Consider the following 17,973-nt stretch of genomic DNA (forward strand, 5'->3'; position numbering starts at 1 on the left):
AAAACCGATTCTAATCCAAAGATCCAACGAGCTGCTCTCGTGCATATAGGCCACGATCTCTTGATTGAGATTTCCGAACGTCCCCCATGTCTTCTCCAGCTGCTAAGATGAAAAAGACGTCAAATTTAACCCCCCACAAGACGATGCGAGGCCATACCGACCAGGTATCCGGAGTTGCGCACCTGCCTGGCGGGCAGCGCATTATAACATGTTCTTTCGACGGCTCACTTCGACTATGGGACCTAGAGAGCGGTGCACAGATAGGTGACGAGTGGCGAGATGAAGGGGGTGAGGCGCGAGTATGGACTATGGCATTGTCTCCAAACGGCAAGACTCTTGCAAGCGGAAATAGGGACGGGACAGTGAGAGTGTGGGACATTGAGATGGGAAAGGTCATCGCCAAATGGGAAGGGCATGCTGAATTAGTGGAGTCGGTGTGCTGGAGTCCAGATGGTGAGCGAGTGGTGAGCGGATCAGTAGATGGGACGGCAAGAGTGTGGGATGTGGAGAGTGGAGAGCCCATCCAGGGTTTGAATCCAATCAGGACAGGACACCGGGAGGTATACGCAGTGAGGTACTCACCAGAGGCAACAATGATTGCAACAGGAGGAATCATTGAAGATAGAATCAAAATCTGGGATGCAGAGATGGGCGAGCTGCTCTCAAAAATCGGAGATGATTTGGTAGACTTCCAAGATGAATATCCGGTAGACTATGATGGAGCTTGGGGAGCTTGGAGCTTAACCTGGACATCGGACGAAAAGAAACTTGTCTCCGGGTCAGGAAATGGCTTGATTAGGATATTTGACACTACCACATGGCAGGGGATCGCTGTTCTCTGCGGTCACGACTTGGACGAACCTGTTTACTCCCTCACTTTATTTCTGAACGACCGTCTCCTTGCGAGTACATCATGGGACGGAACAGCACGTCTCTGGAATCTTGACACTAACCTCCAAGTCGGACCACCTCTCCACCACGAAACTGACGTCGAGTGTGCGGCCTTTTCCACTGATGGAAAGCTGCTATCCACAGGCGATGATAAAAACGCGTACGTATGGGACATTCAAGCCATCCTCAAAGCAGCTGGCCTAGAAGATCTCCTCATCGTACCTGATGTGAGTACCTACTTGACTCCCACTCGCTATCTCATTCCCAATCACTGTCAGGCCCAAAAATCTGAACTCAAAAAGAAGGTATGTATCATCTCATGGTTTTTCAAGAATGGATCACTCTGATGTCCCACTCGCACAAGTTGTTTTCAGGTGTACGTTGTACCTTTTTTTTGGCATTGATATCGATCATGACATTGACATTCTAGGCTAATGCTACGCGTCGGCCAGCCATCCGTCCAGCCGCCCATCGAGTAACGGGAGGCTTTTTCGATAACATGCAAGATTATAATCCCCCCTCTGTACGTCACCACCGCCGTGCTTTTGCGCCTTCCTGGGGATCGTGTCCGCGTCCGCTCTTCGCTTGCCTTCCCTCACTCTTCCGCCGTTCCCGACCCAGCGTCGATGAACCAATTAAATTTCAGCAACACTCAAGGCCCAGAATGTCCTCTCATCGCAGTCCTCCTGTCGTCGAAGTTCCTGCACTAGATGACAAGAAGGTACGTTTTTTGGGGGGGAATGTGTTCTCAATGGCTGGTTTCTCAAGTTTTACAGGCACTGTATACTGCTCGGCGGCCGGAACGAGCTAGCGACAAAGCGAAACGCATCAAGAACCCAAAATGGTGGGCTCGTGTTGTACTGTTTCTCTGTTGTGCATCTCCGTCCACCAACGACAGTCATTGATGGGCGTAGCGCACGGAGAACTATTTTTCATCCTAGTATCTAGTTCCGTTATCTCGCCGTAGTGTGTCTTTCGCTATCCATCAATAACATCCATTGATCCCTTGGACCTAACTTGTCTGTCACATCTGCACAGTTGGTGAGTCCTGTATTTGGAGGAGCTCATAAATCAGTACATTTCAAACACGCTGGACGCTAGCATCCAGACCCAAGTTTTTGAGCTCACTTTGTAGTGACGGCAGGTCCGGTCCTGACCCACGGCAGGGAGGTGCGTCTTTCCTGCGTGTATCATAATTGCTGGGTCTGATGATTTCTGTGCAGGTAATATTTGTTGCTACTCACCACGAAACCGCCAGTGAGAAGGCCAGGCGCATCAAGAACCCAAAACTATGGGTTCGCGTGGTGTTGTTTCTCTGCTGTGCGTCCCCTGGTGCCGATGACAGTCTTGGCACCAATGAGACACATGGCAGAACATAGACAAATATGTGTATCGAGTGTAGTATGATGTTGCTTTTGCTACTATGTCAATACCGGTTAATGTTCATTCATGATTCCATTCTAACCCGTCTGTCAAGGGATACCAGCTGTCACGAACACACTAAATACCCACGACAGAAAGTATTACTACAGCAGAACGGGTCTGGCATCTATCTCCTGCCTGAAGACTCTGATACTGTTCGTTGAGTGATCAACTGCAACAACCGTGGACGCCTTGGCACATGAACGCTGCCTCAGGTATTCAACAGCCCCTCTAGTTCTTTGGTAGAGTTTGTCGGTGCCATGAGTGATACTGTCTAGAAAAGTAAAGGTGAGATAAAAGATGAGATAAAACCAACTTGATCCTGAATCGTCGTAACGATATCCTGCGACATTAGGACGAATGTGGAAGTTAGCATTTGTCCCGATGAGGTCAGGATCGAACAACACTTCACGTACGTCTGTGAATAAGAGTTGAATGTGATAATAGATAGGCTCGCTTACTTATTGGCAACGGCCTCTACTCGAGAACGATGACCTGCAATTCGCATACAATTGGACCGTGACTTCGAGTAATATGTACAGCTTAGCACGTGAGTCTACAAAACAAAATGCAGCTACCACCAATTTATGTCGTAAACAGAGAGGCGTGTGTTCTTTGAGTAGGGTCTGACATAGATAGACTGGAAGGGAGTACGGGCGGAGATGGTGCGGTTCGGTTCAAGCGCTCAAGGTCCAAATAGAGATAGGAAGACGCACGTGGCGTAGTCATGATCTGGGGCGCTCCGACAGAAAGCTGTGGAGAACACGAGCGTATGCACCTTATCAGACGCCTTAAGGCTTAAACCAACACTTCAGAAACTCCTTCGACTCCAGAGCAGACGTACATTGTCTCAGCCACCAGCTCGTCCCTCTCGTTCTTGCATGGAGTGAATCTGGGTCCAGTTATTCAAAGTAGTGCTTGCTGTGAGTTACATGCTGGGCAAAAAAGGAGCAACTTTACTTACTGAGCGCTGTCAAGGATCTTCGCAGGGACCTCTTGCAAGTTTTCAAGGACTAGCAGCGAGAACGTCCTGCATAGATCATCCCAACGTTTTCCTGTGTCTCTATTATTCTTGTAAGCAAGGCCGCATGCACATCTATTGACACGCATTCAGCTGACAATAGATAGGTTTGTTGTGAAATCCCCGAGCGTCAACCATGTCTTTTCCTGCTGCTGAGACGCCAGCTATAACTCCCCACAAGACGATGCGAGGCCATACCGACTGGGTAAAAGGTGTTACGCACCTGCTCGGGGGGCAGCATATTGTGACATGTTCGAGAGACGGCTCACTTCGACTATGGGACCTAAAGAGCGGTGCACAAGTAGGTGGTGAGTGGCGAGATGAAGGGGATGAGGCAGGAGTAAGGACCATGGCATTGTGTCCAAACGGCAGAATTATTGCCAGTGGAAGCAGTGACGGTACAGTGAGGTTGTGGGACGTCGAGACAAGGAAGGTCATTGCTAAATACAGAGAGCACACCACTGTTGTGCAGTCAGTGTGCTGGAGTCCAGATGGTGAGCAGGTGGTGAGTGGATCAGACGACGGGACAGCAAGAGTATGGCATGTCATGCGCGGCGAACCCGTCCGGGGTTTGAATCCAGTCAAGACGGAGCACCAGCACGTATATGTGGTGAGTTACTCACCTAAATCAACAAAGATTGGGACAGGAGGATACAACGGAGGAATCAAAATCTGGGGCGCAAAGACGGGCAAGCTTCTCTCAACAATCGAAGACAGATTACCAGTTTGGAGCCTAACCTGGACATGGGATGAAAAGAAGCTTATCTTCGGGTTAATCAGGGGCTCAATTAAGATATTCGACACTGCCACATGGCAACAGATCGCTGTTCTGGAGGGTCACACGCGGGGTGTCTACTCCATCACTTTATTTCGGAACAACCGCCTCCTTGCGAGTACATCTTGGGATAAAACAGCACGTCTTTGGGATCTTGACACAAACCTCCAAGTCGGTTCACCTCTCCAACACAAAAACGACGTCGAGTGTGCGGCCTTTTCTGCAGATGGAAAGCTGCTATCCACAGCTTGTCATAATTGTAACGCGTACGTGTGGGACGTTCAATCCGTCCTCAAAGCAACTGGCCTGGAAGACCTCCTGTCCATACCTTACAGGGTAAGTGAGTGTCGACATGTCACCCACCGTCTTACTGGCAATCCTGAAACAGACACTGTATACATCATCTGGCTCTTCAAACACAGAGTACATTTCTCCACCCGAGTCGTCGCATGACATAGATGACAGGTCATTTTTGGAGGTGCATGACGCGTTTGTCAAACTCGCCAGTCGTGGTAATAATGTCGACATTCTAGGCTGACGCCACGCGAGGTTTCGACCACCTCGGGGGCAGAGAGGAACTTCCACCAGGTTTTTTCGACGACACGCAACCCGATGTTCATGCACATGTGCGTCATCAACATTTCTACTTATTAGTTCTTATCCTGACAACTGCTCTCAGTCCTCTGCAACACCTGATGCCCATCCTAATCTTTCTGCACTCCTTGGCCGCCTTTACTCACTTCTTCGTCGCTCTCGACCCAATGAAGCGACCGAAACTCAGCAACCTCCAGTGCCTTCAGAGTCACGTTTTCATGCGCTCCTTAATCACCTGTCCCCACACCTTCGCTCTCCACGTAACACTAATGAAACATCCGAACTTCCGCAACCCCCAATACTTTCGCATTTACATCCACAGGTGCTCCTCAGTCACTTGTCCTCACTTTTTCCCCGCCCTGGACTCTACACCAATGAAGCAACCGAACCTCAGCGATCCGAAACACCCTCGGTCTCACGTCCAGGTGCACTAATGGGTCGCCTGTCCTCAGTCTTCCACTCTCCACCTAACGCTGATGAAGCAATCGAACTCCAACATCACTCAGAGCCAATTACCTCCTCTCACTGCGATCATCATGACGTCGATGTTGCCGCAATGCGGGACAGGGAGGTGCGTCTTTCCTGCGTGTATTCTAATTGCTGGGTCTGATGATTTCTGTGCAGGTAATATTTGTTGCTCCTCACCACGAAACTGCTAGTGAAAAGGCCAGGCGTATCAAGAACCCAACACCGTGGGTTCGCGTGGTGTTGTTTCTCTGCTGCGTATCTCCTGGTACCGATACCAGTCCTGACACCGACGAGACACGTCGCAGAACATAGACAAATACTCTTATCGAGTGTAGTATGATGTTGCTTTTGCTACTATGTCAATACCAGTTAATGTTCATTCATGATTCCATTCTAACCCGTCTGTCAAAGGATACCAGCTGTCATGAACACACTAAATACTAAATACCCACGACAGAAAGTATTACTACAGCAGAACGAGTCTGGCATCTATCTCTTGCCTGAAGACTCTGATACTGTTCGTCGAGTGATCAACTGCAACAACCGTGGACACCTTGGCACATGAATGCTGCCTCAGGCCCTCTCGTTCTTTGGTAGAGTTTGTCGGTGCCATGAGTGATACTGTCTAGGTGAGATAAAAGATGAGATAAAACTAACGTCCTGGATCGTCGTAACGACATCCTGCGACATTGGAACGAATGTAGAAGTTAGAATTTGTCCCGATGATGTCAAGATTGAACAACGCTTCACGCACGTCTGTGAATAAGAGTTGAACGTATAATAGATAGGCTCGCTTACTTACCGGCAATGGCCTCTGCAAGAGAACAATGACCCGCAATTCGTATACACTTGGACCGACTTCGAGCAATATCATCAGCTTAATACGTGAGTCTACAAAATGCAGTCACCCACCAATAATACACCACCAATCGATGTTGTATAAAGAGAAGTGTATGTCCTTCGAGTGGGATCTGACATAGATAGGCTGGAAAGGAACACGTATGAAGTGAGCTGAGATGGTTCGGTTCGGTTCAAGGGTTCAAGGTCCAAATAGAAATAGCGAGGCGCACGTGGCGTAATCATGATCTGAGGCACTTTCAACTTTGTCTGAGAGCTGTGTAGAACACGAGGGTAATGCGCGCACCTCATCAGACGCCTTAAGGCTTAAACCAACACCTGTGTAACTCTCTCGACTCCAAAGCAAACATCCACTGTCTCAGCCACCAGCCCATCCCTCTCGTTCTTGTGTGGAGTCTAGTTGTTCAAAGTAGTGCTTGCTGTGAGTTGCATGCTGGGCAAAAAAAGAGGAACTTTACTTACTGAGCGCTGTTAAGGATCTTCGCGGAGACTTCTTGTAAGTTTTCAAGGACCAGCAACTAGAACGTCCTGCACACATCGTGTCTCTATCACTCTCGTAAGTAAAGCCGCATGCGCATCGATTGACACGCATTCAGTTGAAAACAGATAAGTTGGTGAACTCATCCACAATCTATACCTTCGCAAGACAACCCATTCTAATCCAAAGATCCAACAAGCTGCTATCGCGCATATAGTCCACGATTCCCTTGATTGAGATGTCCCGAGCGCCTACCATGTCTTCGCCTGCTGCTAAGATGAAAAAGATATCAGCAGTAATCCCCTTCAAGACGATGCGAGGCCATACCGCGACCGTATTCGGCGTTGTGCACTTGCCGGGAGGGCAGCGCATCATCACATGTTCATCAGACAGGTCACTTCGACTATGGGATCTAGAGAGCGGTGCACAGATAGGTGGCCAGTGGCAAGATGAAGGGGGTGTGGGGGCAGCAACGATGGCATTGTCTCCAAACGGCAAGACTCTTGCAAGCGGAAGCAATGACGGGACAGTGAGGTTGTGGAACATTGAGACGCGAAAGGTCATCGCCAAATGGAAAGAGCATGCTAAATCGGTGAGATCGGTGTGCTGGAGTCCAGATGGTAAGCGAGTGGTGAGCGGAGAACCTGTCAAAGCAATCAAGACGGGATACTCGTCGGTGTACGCGGTGAGTTACTCACCCGAGGCGACAATGATTGCGATATCAGGATACAACGAATTGTATGATCATGAAATCGAAATCTGGGACGCAAAGACGGCCAAGCTGCTCTCAACGTTTAAGGAAGAATATTCACCAATTGGGAATTTAACCAGACGCAAAGAAGCTTATTGCCGGGTTGATCGATGGCCCAATTAGGATATTGGACACTGCCACATGGCACAAGATCACCGATCTCGACAGTCACGAGGATTCTGTCACCTCCCTCACTTTATTTCTGAACGACCGTCTCCTTGCGAGTACATCATGGGATGGAACAGCGCGTCTCTGGAATCTTGACACTAACCTCCAAGTCGGACCACCTCTCCGCCACGAAAATGACGTCGAGTGTGCGGCCTTTTCCACTGATGGAAAGCTGCTATCCACAACTTGTAACGATGAAAACGCGTATGTGTGGGACAATCAAGCCATCCTTAAAAAGCTTGGCCTAGAAGACCTCCTGACCATACCTGATGTGAGTGCTAGTTTGACTTCCACTCTCTATCTCATTCCCAATGACTGTCAGGCACAAAAATCTGAACTCAACAAGAAGGTATGTATCGTCTTGTGGCTCTTCGAGAATGAAGCACGCTTATGTCCCACCCGCAAAGTCGTTATCAGGTGTACGCTGTACCCTTTTTCTGACCTTTATATTGATTGTGACATCGATATTCTAGGCTAATGCTACGCGTCGTCTACCCATCCGTCCAGCCCCCCGTCAAGTACCAGCAGGCTTTTTCGATAACGTGCAAGGCCGTGATCCTGTGAGTTACTTGCATCTCAATTTCCCCTGCTTTCTCTGACTTCTATGTTGTTAGTCATCCATTACGAGCCGTCTCTATCCTGATTCCTCTTTACATCGCCGCCGCCGTACTTTTGCACCCTCCTGGGGATTGCATCCACGTGCGCTCCTCGCCCGCCTACCCCAACTCTTCCACCGTTCCCAACCGAACAACCATAAACCAGTCGAACTCCAGCAATGCCCAGGACCCAGTACTTCCTCTCGTCGCAGTCCTCTTGTCGTTGAAGTCCCTGCACTAGATGACAAGAAGGTATGTTCTTTTTTTGGGTGTGTATTCAGTGGATGGTGTCTCAAGCTTTCTTCACAGGCACTGTATACTGCTCGGCGGCGGGAACGAGCTAGCGACAAAGCGAAACGCATCAAGAACCCAAAATGGTGGGCTCGTGTTGTATTGTTCATCTGCTGTGCCTCCCCGTCCACCAACGATGGTCATTGATGATGTTAGAACATGCACAATCGCATTCATCTTGATATCCTCCTTTTGTTATCCCTCAGTGTCTTCTGCTATCGTGAATAATATTCATTGACGCCTCACAAAATTCTAGTTCGTCTGTGAACTGATAGCTCGATTTGCACATCAGTTGGTGAGGACGGTCTTGCCTGGAGGTGCTCAGCGTGACGTGAACTTACAAATACATCAAGTACATTTCATACATGTGTTCAATGCATGCCCCAGATTCTCGATCGCTGAACTCAGTTATGCATGGATGCCTCTCCACTAGCCCATTCGCTTGATCTTGGTCCCTCGAACAAACAGCCCGATGATATCTGTGCAGGTAAGATTTATTGATCGTCACCACGAAACTGCTAGTGAAAAGGCTAGGCGCACTAAGAACCCCAAGCTGTGGATTTGCGTGGTGTTGTTTCTCTGCTGTGCATCTCCTGGCATCAATGGGGAACATAAGACAGGGTAACAAACGCGTATGCTACATCACCGTCCCACAAATTCAGTTTGAAATAGACTGGCAGAACACGAAAATGAAGTACGGCACCGGTCAAGTGTTGACATGTAAATCGCCAAGTTCAAGGTGAAAAATGCACATGGCACCAATATCGTGCCTGGGCGCTTCGTCTGCGCAGCAACTGTTGTGAACTTTTAGAGATGAAGATATCTTATGGAACACGCACCTTAGTGGACAACTTGAAGGACCTCTCAGAAAACTTCCTGAGTTCTAAACTTTCGCTGTTTCAGCTATCAATCTGCACCTTTCGTTCGTCAATGGTGCTCATCTGTGTCGAGGTCTTCTGAGTTGTGAGTGACACTACTGTCATCGGCATCTCAATTCATCCACGAATAAGGTTACTTTCCCAATTTAAGACGGTGGTTCTGTTTAGGATAAAGTCTTACAATCTCAAACTACACTGGGACTCGGATATGACGCAGCATCGGCGGACATTGCACTATCTGCTGACATGCAACTTTGGCAATTTATTCCAGCCAAGCCGTCACTGATCATGGGAAGTAGCTTGTAGCCTGCAGGTTCTGCCTAAATTCATGTCATTTAACAGCGATGACCACTCTTCCAAACCGATCGAAACCCCTGAGTTCTCCAGTACCACACTCGGGATATAAAACCAAGTCGTCTTCCTACTGTGTCCCACCAGCTTCAGAGTTATTATTCGAGATAACCCTAGAGGATTCGTCACCTCGCACAACAACGCATTTTTCCTTCCTCGCTGTGATCATTGCTGTGACAGCGTCCATGGCTGTCGGTGCTAATTACCCTCCCGGATGCCGCGAACAATACGATAGTTGCATGGGCAGGAAATATGTATGGGATGTGAGTATGAGTAGTTTTTTGTGCATCCAGGATTCAACAACATGACTGACCCTCGCGTTGTGTGATTTAACATGGCTTGCATGTATGCGATCTTCCCGACAAATGGGGTGGCAGACAGAGTAGCGTGTCGTGATAGTGTGTTATGTTTCTTCTTGAGCTTTGGTACCGTGTTTTATGGTGCAATGCGTAGTTCGGAGTCAATCATTGATATGGCTGCTTCTGCATAAATTTCAATGTTGCTTGCACAGTGCATACTGTGGGGGGACCTTTGAACATATGAGTGACCACATGAATACTACAATATTCTGGTCTAGGTACCGACATCGATTCGATATCATACATCAACGCCATCTTCAAGATTTGTGCATCAAAATTGAATTTGCTGCTTGATCTATCGTCTCTGATAGACGACCTACCCACATACCTCGCGTAGGTAAGTGATTTTGGTGGGAGCAGCCCAGTGCACTAGCTTGCAATGGCGAATGATAGTAAGGCTTTAACTTTTCTGCAAGATGGTATTAAAATCGACTGGACTCAAAAACACCATCCCTATCACAGTGCTTACATTCGAGTATGCAAGCTGACTATGAACTCAAATGGCAATATAATTGTATCATAGTTCATATCCATATACATAATGATTTACGTGACGTACATGCTTAAGCAGAACAGGGCGAAGCCTCTATCTTCACAAACCATCCTCCGTCTGCACAGATTTAGCGATATTCCACCTGCCGAGACCAATCTGGGCCAATCTCCGGTATGATGCCAGTTGGATCACCCGCGTCAACGATGCGGTGGTAAGGGCCATCTGCGCGTGCATCCAGGGGCCACACCTGGATTGATTATTGTGGCGTAGACTTCCTCAACATTGTTGTGGTGTGGTCGAAGCTAGTCGAACTTGAAGACGGCCACAGCTGAATCAGCTCAATGATCCACTTTTGGATAGGGCGGGGAGGCCAAATATGTGTAAATACTCTCCTCCTCGTCTCTGGCATTGGCGCCAGTCAGTACGTTGCCGAGACCTTATACATCTTTCGATTCCTTATTCTAAGACCACTACCTTTGACCTCTCAATAACTACCCGCTGTGATTTCTTCTCGACATTGCAGAACTCCGGCGGTCACTCCGCGTCGCGCAGCAACTAGCGCGTTCTACCCCTTCTGTCGCCAACGACGCGTGTCACCTTCGTTTTTGGCAGAGAGTTGAGATACAACTTCTCTGTACGTTCTCCCGCGATCATACGATTGCATTTGCGCTAACCTGTTTCAGATCGTGAGCTCAGAGCTCCATCGTCTTTCGAGCTCCGTTACCTTGAGCTTATCCGTCCCTTTCTCCTGGGATGACTGTCTCCCATAGAAAGCGACAACACCAGCCGGATGAAATCCAAAGTACGTGGTTCCTTCAACCCATCCCAATGGTATCGTCTGCTTCATGGAATACCTTTCTCACGCTTCATTTACGTAAACTGTGCAGCTGTAAACGAGCCCGGCTTGCAGATTCAATGTGATTGCTGTCAATGCGACTTGACGCATTCCGTTCGTATCAAGTGCGCCGATCCTGTCTGTGAGCCAGGTGATGGCGTGGATATATGCCCCGCCTGCTTTTGCGCTGGCAAGGAGTTCGCCAAACATAAAGCAGGTCATGCATACCGAGTTATCGTATGACATATTCACGCTTGATGCACGTTCTTGTACTGATTAGCATGCTAGGAACTTCACTCGTATCCAATTTTCTCTGCTGACTGGGGAGCAGATGAGTAAGTTAGCAATGCCTTCCTCATCGCTCCATCTGAAACGTAATTATAGGGAACTCTTACTTATCGAGGGGATATCTCAGGAAGGCTTTGGAAATTGGCAGATGATCGCAGAACACATTGGTACTCGTACCAAAGAAGATGTCGAAGAACACTACAACAGCGTATATGTTGATTCCCCCGATTGGCCGCTTCCTGTACGCCTATATGGTTCAAGCCTGTTTCTTCACTGAGTGAACTATATTACAGCGGATGGATGTCGAATTCAATATCAACCCGGATGAATTCCAGGCTCGCAAGCGCAGGCGAATGTCAGCCATGACCACTTCTTTACCTCCACCACCCAAGGTAGCCCCAACCTCCGCTCCTGGTGTACACGAAATTGCCACCTTCCTTCCTGGTAGGCTCGAGTTCGAGCACGAGCTCGATAATGAAGCGGAGGATCTTGTGAAGGATCTGGAATTTGGAATTTGTCGTGCATGGGGCGGTGATCAGATTATGGAAGATGAGAACGACGCGGATGTCCGCGCCAGGGTACGGATGCTGGAAGAGCGCAAAACTGTTGCTGGATCCAGGAACAGCAGTCAACCACCCGTCAATGGTGTCAATGGCATTGTGAATGGCAACGGACATCTTCCAATGAATGGCGATTCACGTGTCAAGTCAGAGGAACCGTCTGGCGAACAGCAGGCTTCAACGGAGGACGACGCAAATGCGGAAGAAGCAACGCTGCCTCCTCCATATGAGACGGAAAATTCACTTGCCTTTAAGCTGACTCTGATGGAGATGTACAATCAGCGTCTTGACAAGCGACGAGAAGCCAAAGCTATCATGTATGAACGAGGCCTCTTGGAATACAAAAAGGTATGTTGGCGTGTGTACACACGTCATAAACTCACTTCTTTTTCAGATGCAAGCCGCCGAAAAGAAGCGTCCGAAGGAAGAAAAGGACATCGTTCAGCGGCTCCGACCGTTCGCTCGACTTCAGACTGCTGAGGATTTCGAAGTTTTCACAGCTGATATTCTCTGTAAGAACTTCTAGCATTGTGGTGGAAAGGCGCTGATGATCTTGCTGCAACAGATGAAGCCATGCTAAGGAAGAGAATACAAGATCTGCAGCATTATCGACGAATGGGACTTACTACTTCGGCCGATATCGATAAGTTTGAACTCGATTCCATTCGCAGGGTAAGAATTGTTCCACAATTGCCTTCTTAAGTCATGCAGCTTACCTGTACGGTTAGACTCAAGCGAAAGCAAACCTATCTCGCGACTATTATTCTTCAGAACGTCTGGCACAGCTTCGTGCATCGGGTAGCGCGAGTATGACGCTTCTTCATTATCTCTGTTTATGTTCTTTACTAACACTGTTGCAGGAGAATCGGAAGGTCGCAAGAGTCACGAGAGAGAATCAACTCCGAAACTTGGGACTCCTGCTGGGACGGGTCCTCCAATCCGCAGACCACGTTCGTTTATTCCATTCCAAAGTATCGTACAATGGCTCACCTTACTATCCAGCCGCCCCTCTCAATCTTGCTAATAGCCCATCCTTGCATTTGCTTACTCCAGCCGAGCAGACTCTCTGCTCGCAGCTCCGAATCTTCCCCAAACCTTATCTTGTCATCAAGGAGACCCTTGTCCGGGAGTACGCTCGTCGTGGAGGCAAGCTTCGCCGCAGGGAAGCGCGGGATCTCGTCAAGATTGATGTGAACAAGACGAGTCGAGTTTGGGACTTCTTGGTGCAAGCTGGTTTCCTCAAAATCACGCCTGATCCGCCGCCTGCTGCTGCTCAGGATACCTCGTATGTGTAACTTTTTCCCTATAGCTGGGTACTAACTAGATGCTCTAGTATGAACGGCATCTCCCATACATCACTAAGTGTATCCCCATCGAAGGAGACACCACGTATTTCACCACATCCTCCCGCGACAGGGAATCTCTCCATTAATCAAAATGGATTTGGTCACAGACCAATGCCTAACCACACACCACCTAGCATATCTGCCCCACCATGGCCTTCAATTTGACGTCCTTGCTATCTTTATCCCGCCGTTTGCTTCATCAAGTAGCATTTGTACCATAGCAATCGCATACATTATTTACCACGTGCAACTTATGGATTCATTATTGAGATTTCTAAACTCCAGAACCAGGTTGGGCAATTAGATTGTCGATTACACGGCGGTCGACTGGAATATTAGCTTTACGCAAATATTCGTCATTCCTACACAAATGTCAACGTTTCTCCAATGAGACATGAGGTTTTCTTACCAGAACTGACGAAAACCCAGGCACAAACGCGTTAGGGAACATCCGCTCTTCCTAGATACCATGCACTTACCTTGGAGTAATGTCTGTTACCAGAGTCACATCTGGGAAGACGGTGAATCACATCATTCATTCCGCGGGTGTCCAGGGAAACCTACAAGATTGTGACAAGTGTTTGACCGTCTCGCCATCCCCTTTTCTTTACGAATTTGATGCATGCCACCAGATTGCAGGCGCTGCTGGAACCCAGAAATAGACCATCATTTTGAACGAGGTATCGGGACATGGCAACCGCTTCCACGTCAGTTATCCTTCATCGTCGGTGAACTCCCCATTGTGGTCGAAGATGAAGGATTCAACGTACCGGAACGCGTCATCTATGATCGGAACCGCAAGGTCGATGTTATTTGTCATCCGATTGATTCCTCTGGAGATAGATAGGTCAGACGGGACAATGAAGATGGCGCTTAGATACGCACATTCCCTCAACCACTGTGTCGACTTGATGCCTTCGTTTTGTTCCTTCAGCTTCTTTGCGGTCGTACATTACGCCGTACCTGACCTGAAGGAGTGTGAGAGAAAGTCAGGCAGCCAACAAAGACAGGCTTCGACCTTGTTGTAGAGACCACTGCCTTCTGGGTCCGCTAGGACGACTTGCACCTCCTCATTCATCGATTTGAGAAATTGACCAATGCCTGCAATCGTTCCGCCCGTCCCTAGCCCATATAGTATTGAAAATCCGGACAAGTTGAACATAACACACGCGCACCTGCTCCAGATACAAATGCATCAACATGACTATTAGTTTGACGCCAGATTTCTGGACCAGACCCGTTGTAATGGGCTTCAAAATTACTGCGATTCTGTATATATGTGAGTTCGGTTACCATTTAATTATCAAGGTGAGCACCTCGAATTGGTCGGCAAAGAAGCCTCTTGGCTTGCTTAGCAGATCTTCATCCAGCGGGTCGTCGATGGTGCCTTCTGCATTAATGTGCGACGATGTAGTCGTGACCACTACAGATGCAGAACCTGTATGGAGCTCATGGTTGGCACGGGCGTCCTCTAAGCCTTTCATTATATCTGAACGACCGAATTCGATGGCTGCTCGCCTGGCGATATTCTTTTTGCAAATTTGTGAATGTTCATTGCATGACTTTTCCTCGACAAAGAATCTGCTCACCACATACTGCGATTATCATGCCGATTCTGGTAAATACATAAAATGGTGACTATGATATGAGCTCGCACCTGTTTTTTGTCGACGATGCTCGCAGGACGAACGCGCTGAACATCAGCTCCAAGGGCCAGCAAGGCGTTCACCTTCTCCTGGGCAACATCATCCGGCATGATAATCGCTAAGAAACGTGAGATGGGTTCAACAGCTTGAGGAATTTGCCTACTTGTATCATATCCCCTGCAACATCATATTATTAGATGCAACGTTCTTTCACCAGAATTAGGGTCACTTACCTCGCCTTGGCTATCGTCGCTATTGAAATGCCAGTAGATCCAACAGTGCCTTCAAAGATGCGGGATCCAGTATGAGGGTGCAGCAAACCTTGCCGCTCTGCGTCCTCGATTACTTCATGTTCGCAAGATAATGAGCTTTTAGGTCGATCGCTGCATGACGGACTCACTGCGCAGAGCAACTCGGTCTTTGACACTTCCTCCTGGATTCAGAAACTACAAATTGTCGAAAAGTTGGAAACATTAAAGGGGTATGTTCTAGCTCGAAACACACCTCTGCCTTTCCAAGAATCTCGACTCCCAAAGCGTCACTCAATGAGTCAATCCTCACCAAAGGCGTATTTCCTGGACGTTCAGACTTCGATGCCCTTGAAGAACGCTCAAACGACCAGGTCACATACCTATCAACCCAGTGACCCCACATACAACTTCATCGCTTCTCAACACAATTGGCCGAAACTCGTGTTGCTCCGAAAAGAGGCTTTGACGTCGTCGAGCACGCCGATATGATGATATGGACGTCGACGTTACAGACAAAGTAAACCCGATGAGGATGCCGAACGTGATATGACGAACAACCGCGTTGGAATACCAAGAAGGCAAAGCCAACTCAAAAAGTTTCATGGCATGAACTGAACAAGGTCTTTGAAGTACATGCTCAGACTTATAGTTGACCACAAGACTCCAACACCTGGTATTTGCGTGGCATGCACTACTTCAAGAACAATCATAACAAGCCACTTACTCAGTGCGAGATCTGTGACCTGGGACACCTCCACCAAAACTTCCAAGTAATGGCTCTGCTATCACAGATTTTCAAAAGGTCAAATAAAATTACATTGCACGGTTACAAAAAACTAGTATGATACAAATAGAGATCCATCAGACAGACGCTCTACTCGCTGGCTCCTATTCACTAAACTGCAAGCAGTCGCGCGAAGGACAGAACCAAACGTCCTCGAAACCCCACGTAAACGCGAAGGCCATGTTCTCCGTCGAACGAGAGAGCGCGGTTGTCATCGAGTGGATTTGAAGGATGTGGCATGTGTAAACATGCGAGACTCGAGTTAGTTTCTATAAAATAGATCCTAGCTGAGTATGTTCTAAGGATTCAATGTGTCGGGTGCAAGGTTTATATATATTTTCGACCTGGCCCGTGCGCGACACTCCCACGGCTCGCTCACTACCGCGCTTGAAACTTTGACCACAAATATCATGTGCATGTGCACTGTCACCTATCGAGCTTGATCGATCTGATCATTCAAGTAAGCACGAGGTGGTCTATGGCAATTCGTCGCAAGTTGTTGGGGTCCTGCGAAATACCACTGACTTGATGACTTTCAACGGGAAGAATAACCTGGTTCAGTGACAGATCAGGAGGATGTTCTTTTCTCTGCTCACAACGCATGACACATGTACGCGAACCTCCCTGCCCCGTGTCTGCCTTGCTCAAGCTCATCCGACAGAAATACAAACCAGAAGCGTATTATGTACCTTGCACCCTTCCTCGCCAACCCTCCGTTGTGCTTTGATAGTATGGATTGCTTCGCTCAAAAGATATCGCCCACATCGTGTATCATCCGGTCTTTGTGTCTGTTCCGCGTCTTTGGTAACTATTACTATTAACAACGGTGGATTATTCCCGTGACACAGTCCAACGAAATGCCGCCAGCACTATGGTGCGCACGACCTTCGGAATTTCCTCTCGCCGGGAACCTGTTTCCGTTGCGAACTGGATGGTTGGTAAAATATCTATCTCTACACGTATCCCCTCTAATTTGATTGTCTTTGCAGGGAGCAGTAGGGATCAGTGCTGTTCCAGGCTGTTGATATATTTGCCACATCCTGCCACGTGAATTAGTCTCTCCTAGGTATCGAATATAAGGAAGACAACCATTCCTTCTTTATTATACTGTGAATTTTCAATTCCAAGCATAAGCACGAAATGAAAGCCAAGATCTACATGCATCACGGCGTCACAACAGCTATAAATGGATTGTTTCCTTGTCAAGCAGCTGTGGAAGACACAAGTCTCACACAGTGGCTGTGATATGCATCTCAGGTTTCTCTCCACCATGACAAACACCATTCGAAAGCAAAAGCTCTTTTTGTCATTTCCGCACTACGCCGTCGTCGGTGCCTCTACAGACCAGTCAAAGTTCGGCACGAAGGTACTACTCCTTGCTTCAAGATTTGTCATAAGCATGTCAATACCGTCTATAGGTTCTGCAATGGTATATCCAGCGGAACAAGCCAGTAACTCCGGTCCACCCGTCGAATGACGAGTTGGAAGGCATAAAAACCATACGGTCTTTAACTGACCTTCCGAACCCAACCGAGACGTCATTGAGTATCATAACGCCCGCTAAGGTTAGTAGTATATTGCCACGTTCGCAGCTTCGCTACTGAATATGTGTTTGACAAGATAACTATCGATCTGCTCAAGCAAGTCGAGGAGCTTTCGATTCCTGCTGTCTGGTGCCAGCCAGGAGCAACTGACGTTGCTTGCGTTCAGTACATCAAAGACAACGGGATGTCTGACCGTGTACTTTTCGAAGGGGAGTGTATACTGAGAGATGGTGACGGGGTCTTGCAGGCAATGTTATGATATTCGGACTAATCTGATATGGTCATGAATGCACTATCATTGTTCTATGAAGTTGCCTTTTTCCGC

General features: G+C 48.1%; 5 protein-coding genes across 5 annotated transcripts; 4 read left to right on the forward strand and 1 right to left on the reverse strand.

Annotated features, from left to right (window-relative positions):
- Positions 1–1,555: 1,555 nt before the first annotated feature.
- BJ212DRAFT_1303752 (uncharacterized protein) lies at positions 1,556–2,481 on the forward strand (the record flags this gene model as incomplete). The annotated part of the gene is made up of 7 exons (XM_041333481.1): positions 1,556–1,612; positions 1,668–1,748; positions 1,833–1,857; positions 1,930–1,932; positions 2,036–2,061; positions 2,115–2,211; positions 2,369–2,481. The coding sequence occupies 7 exons, from the start codon at positions 1,556–1,558 to the stop codon at positions 2,479–2,481; spliced, it is 402 nt and encodes a 133-aa protein (XP_041187611.1).
- Positions 2,482–3,470: 989 nt separating this feature from the next.
- BJ212DRAFT_1486008 (WD40-repeat-containing domain protein) lies at positions 3,471–5,483 on the forward strand (the record flags this gene model as incomplete). The annotated part of the gene is made up of 5 exons (XM_041341067.1): positions 3,471–4,445; positions 4,498–4,587; positions 4,643–4,735; positions 4,789–5,274; positions 5,328–5,483. 5 exons carry the CDS (start codon positions 3,471–3,473, stop codon positions 5,481–5,483), a joined length of 1,800 nt encoding a protein of 599 aa, XP_041187612.1.
- A 5,664-nt stretch (positions 5,484–11,147) lies between these two features.
- Positions 11,148–13,372, forward strand: BJ212DRAFT_1449447 (uncharacterized protein; the record flags this gene model as incomplete). The annotated part of the gene is made up of 10 exons (XM_041338694.1): positions 11,148–11,196; positions 11,282–11,466; positions 11,518–11,564; positions 11,614–11,758; positions 11,811–12,425; positions 12,472–12,589; positions 12,643–12,749; positions 12,806–12,884; positions 12,938–13,027; positions 13,080–13,372. 10 exons carry the CDS (start codon positions 11,148–11,150, stop codon positions 13,370–13,372), a joined length of 1,728 nt encoding a protein of 575 aa, XP_041187613.1.
- Positions 13,373–13,509: 137 nt separating this feature from the next.
- BJ212DRAFT_1389471 (PALP-domain-containing protein) lies at positions 13,510–16,272 on the reverse strand. Its single transcript, XM_041336952.1, has 13 exons — positions 15,701–16,272; positions 15,574–15,644; positions 15,470–15,515; positions 15,303–15,414; positions 15,081–15,228; positions 15,013–15,018; positions 14,740–14,952; positions 14,599–14,692; positions 14,442–14,545; positions 14,309–14,391; positions 14,194–14,256; positions 13,988–14,140; positions 13,510–13,933 (listed from the first exon to the last, which is right to left on the reverse strand). Exons 1-13 carry the CDS (start codon positions 15,921–15,923, stop codon positions 13,864–13,866), a joined length of 1,386 nt encoding a protein of 461 aa, XP_041187614.1. The 5' UTR covers positions 15,924–16,272; the 3' UTR covers positions 13,510–13,863.
- Positions 16,273–17,374: 1,102 nt separating this feature from the next.
- BJ212DRAFT_1449449 (CoA-binding protein) lies at positions 17,375–17,907 on the forward strand (the record flags this gene model as incomplete). The annotated part of the gene is made up of 3 exons (XM_041338695.1): positions 17,375–17,470; positions 17,523–17,669; positions 17,725–17,907. 3 exons carry the CDS (start codon positions 17,375–17,377, stop codon positions 17,905–17,907), a joined length of 426 nt encoding a protein of 141 aa, XP_041187615.1.
- Positions 17,908–17,973: the final 66 nt, after the last annotated feature.

Source organism: Suillus subaureus (assembly GCF_016647635.1).
Source record: "Suillus subaureus strain MN1 chromosome Unknown BJ212scaffold_48, whole genome shotgun sequence".
Taxonomy (NCBI): domain Eukaryota; kingdom Fungi; phylum Basidiomycota; class Agaricomycetes; order Boletales; family Suillaceae; genus Suillus; species Suillus subaureus.

Coding starts and splice junctions, on each gene's coding strand:
- BJ212DRAFT_1389471 (XM_041336952.1), bottom strand. CDS start 15,923: ATGAAACTTTTTGAGTTGGCTTTGCCTTCTTGGTATTCCAACGCGGTT. Junction 15,516..15,573: donor AGATTCTTGGAAAGGCAGAG/GTGTGTTTCGAG, acceptor GACAATTTGTAG/TTTCTGAATCCAGGAGGAAG. Junction 13,934..13,987: donor CAAACACTTGTCACAATCTT/GTAGGTTTCCCT, acceptor CCGTCTTCCCAG/ATGTGACTCTGGTAACAGAC.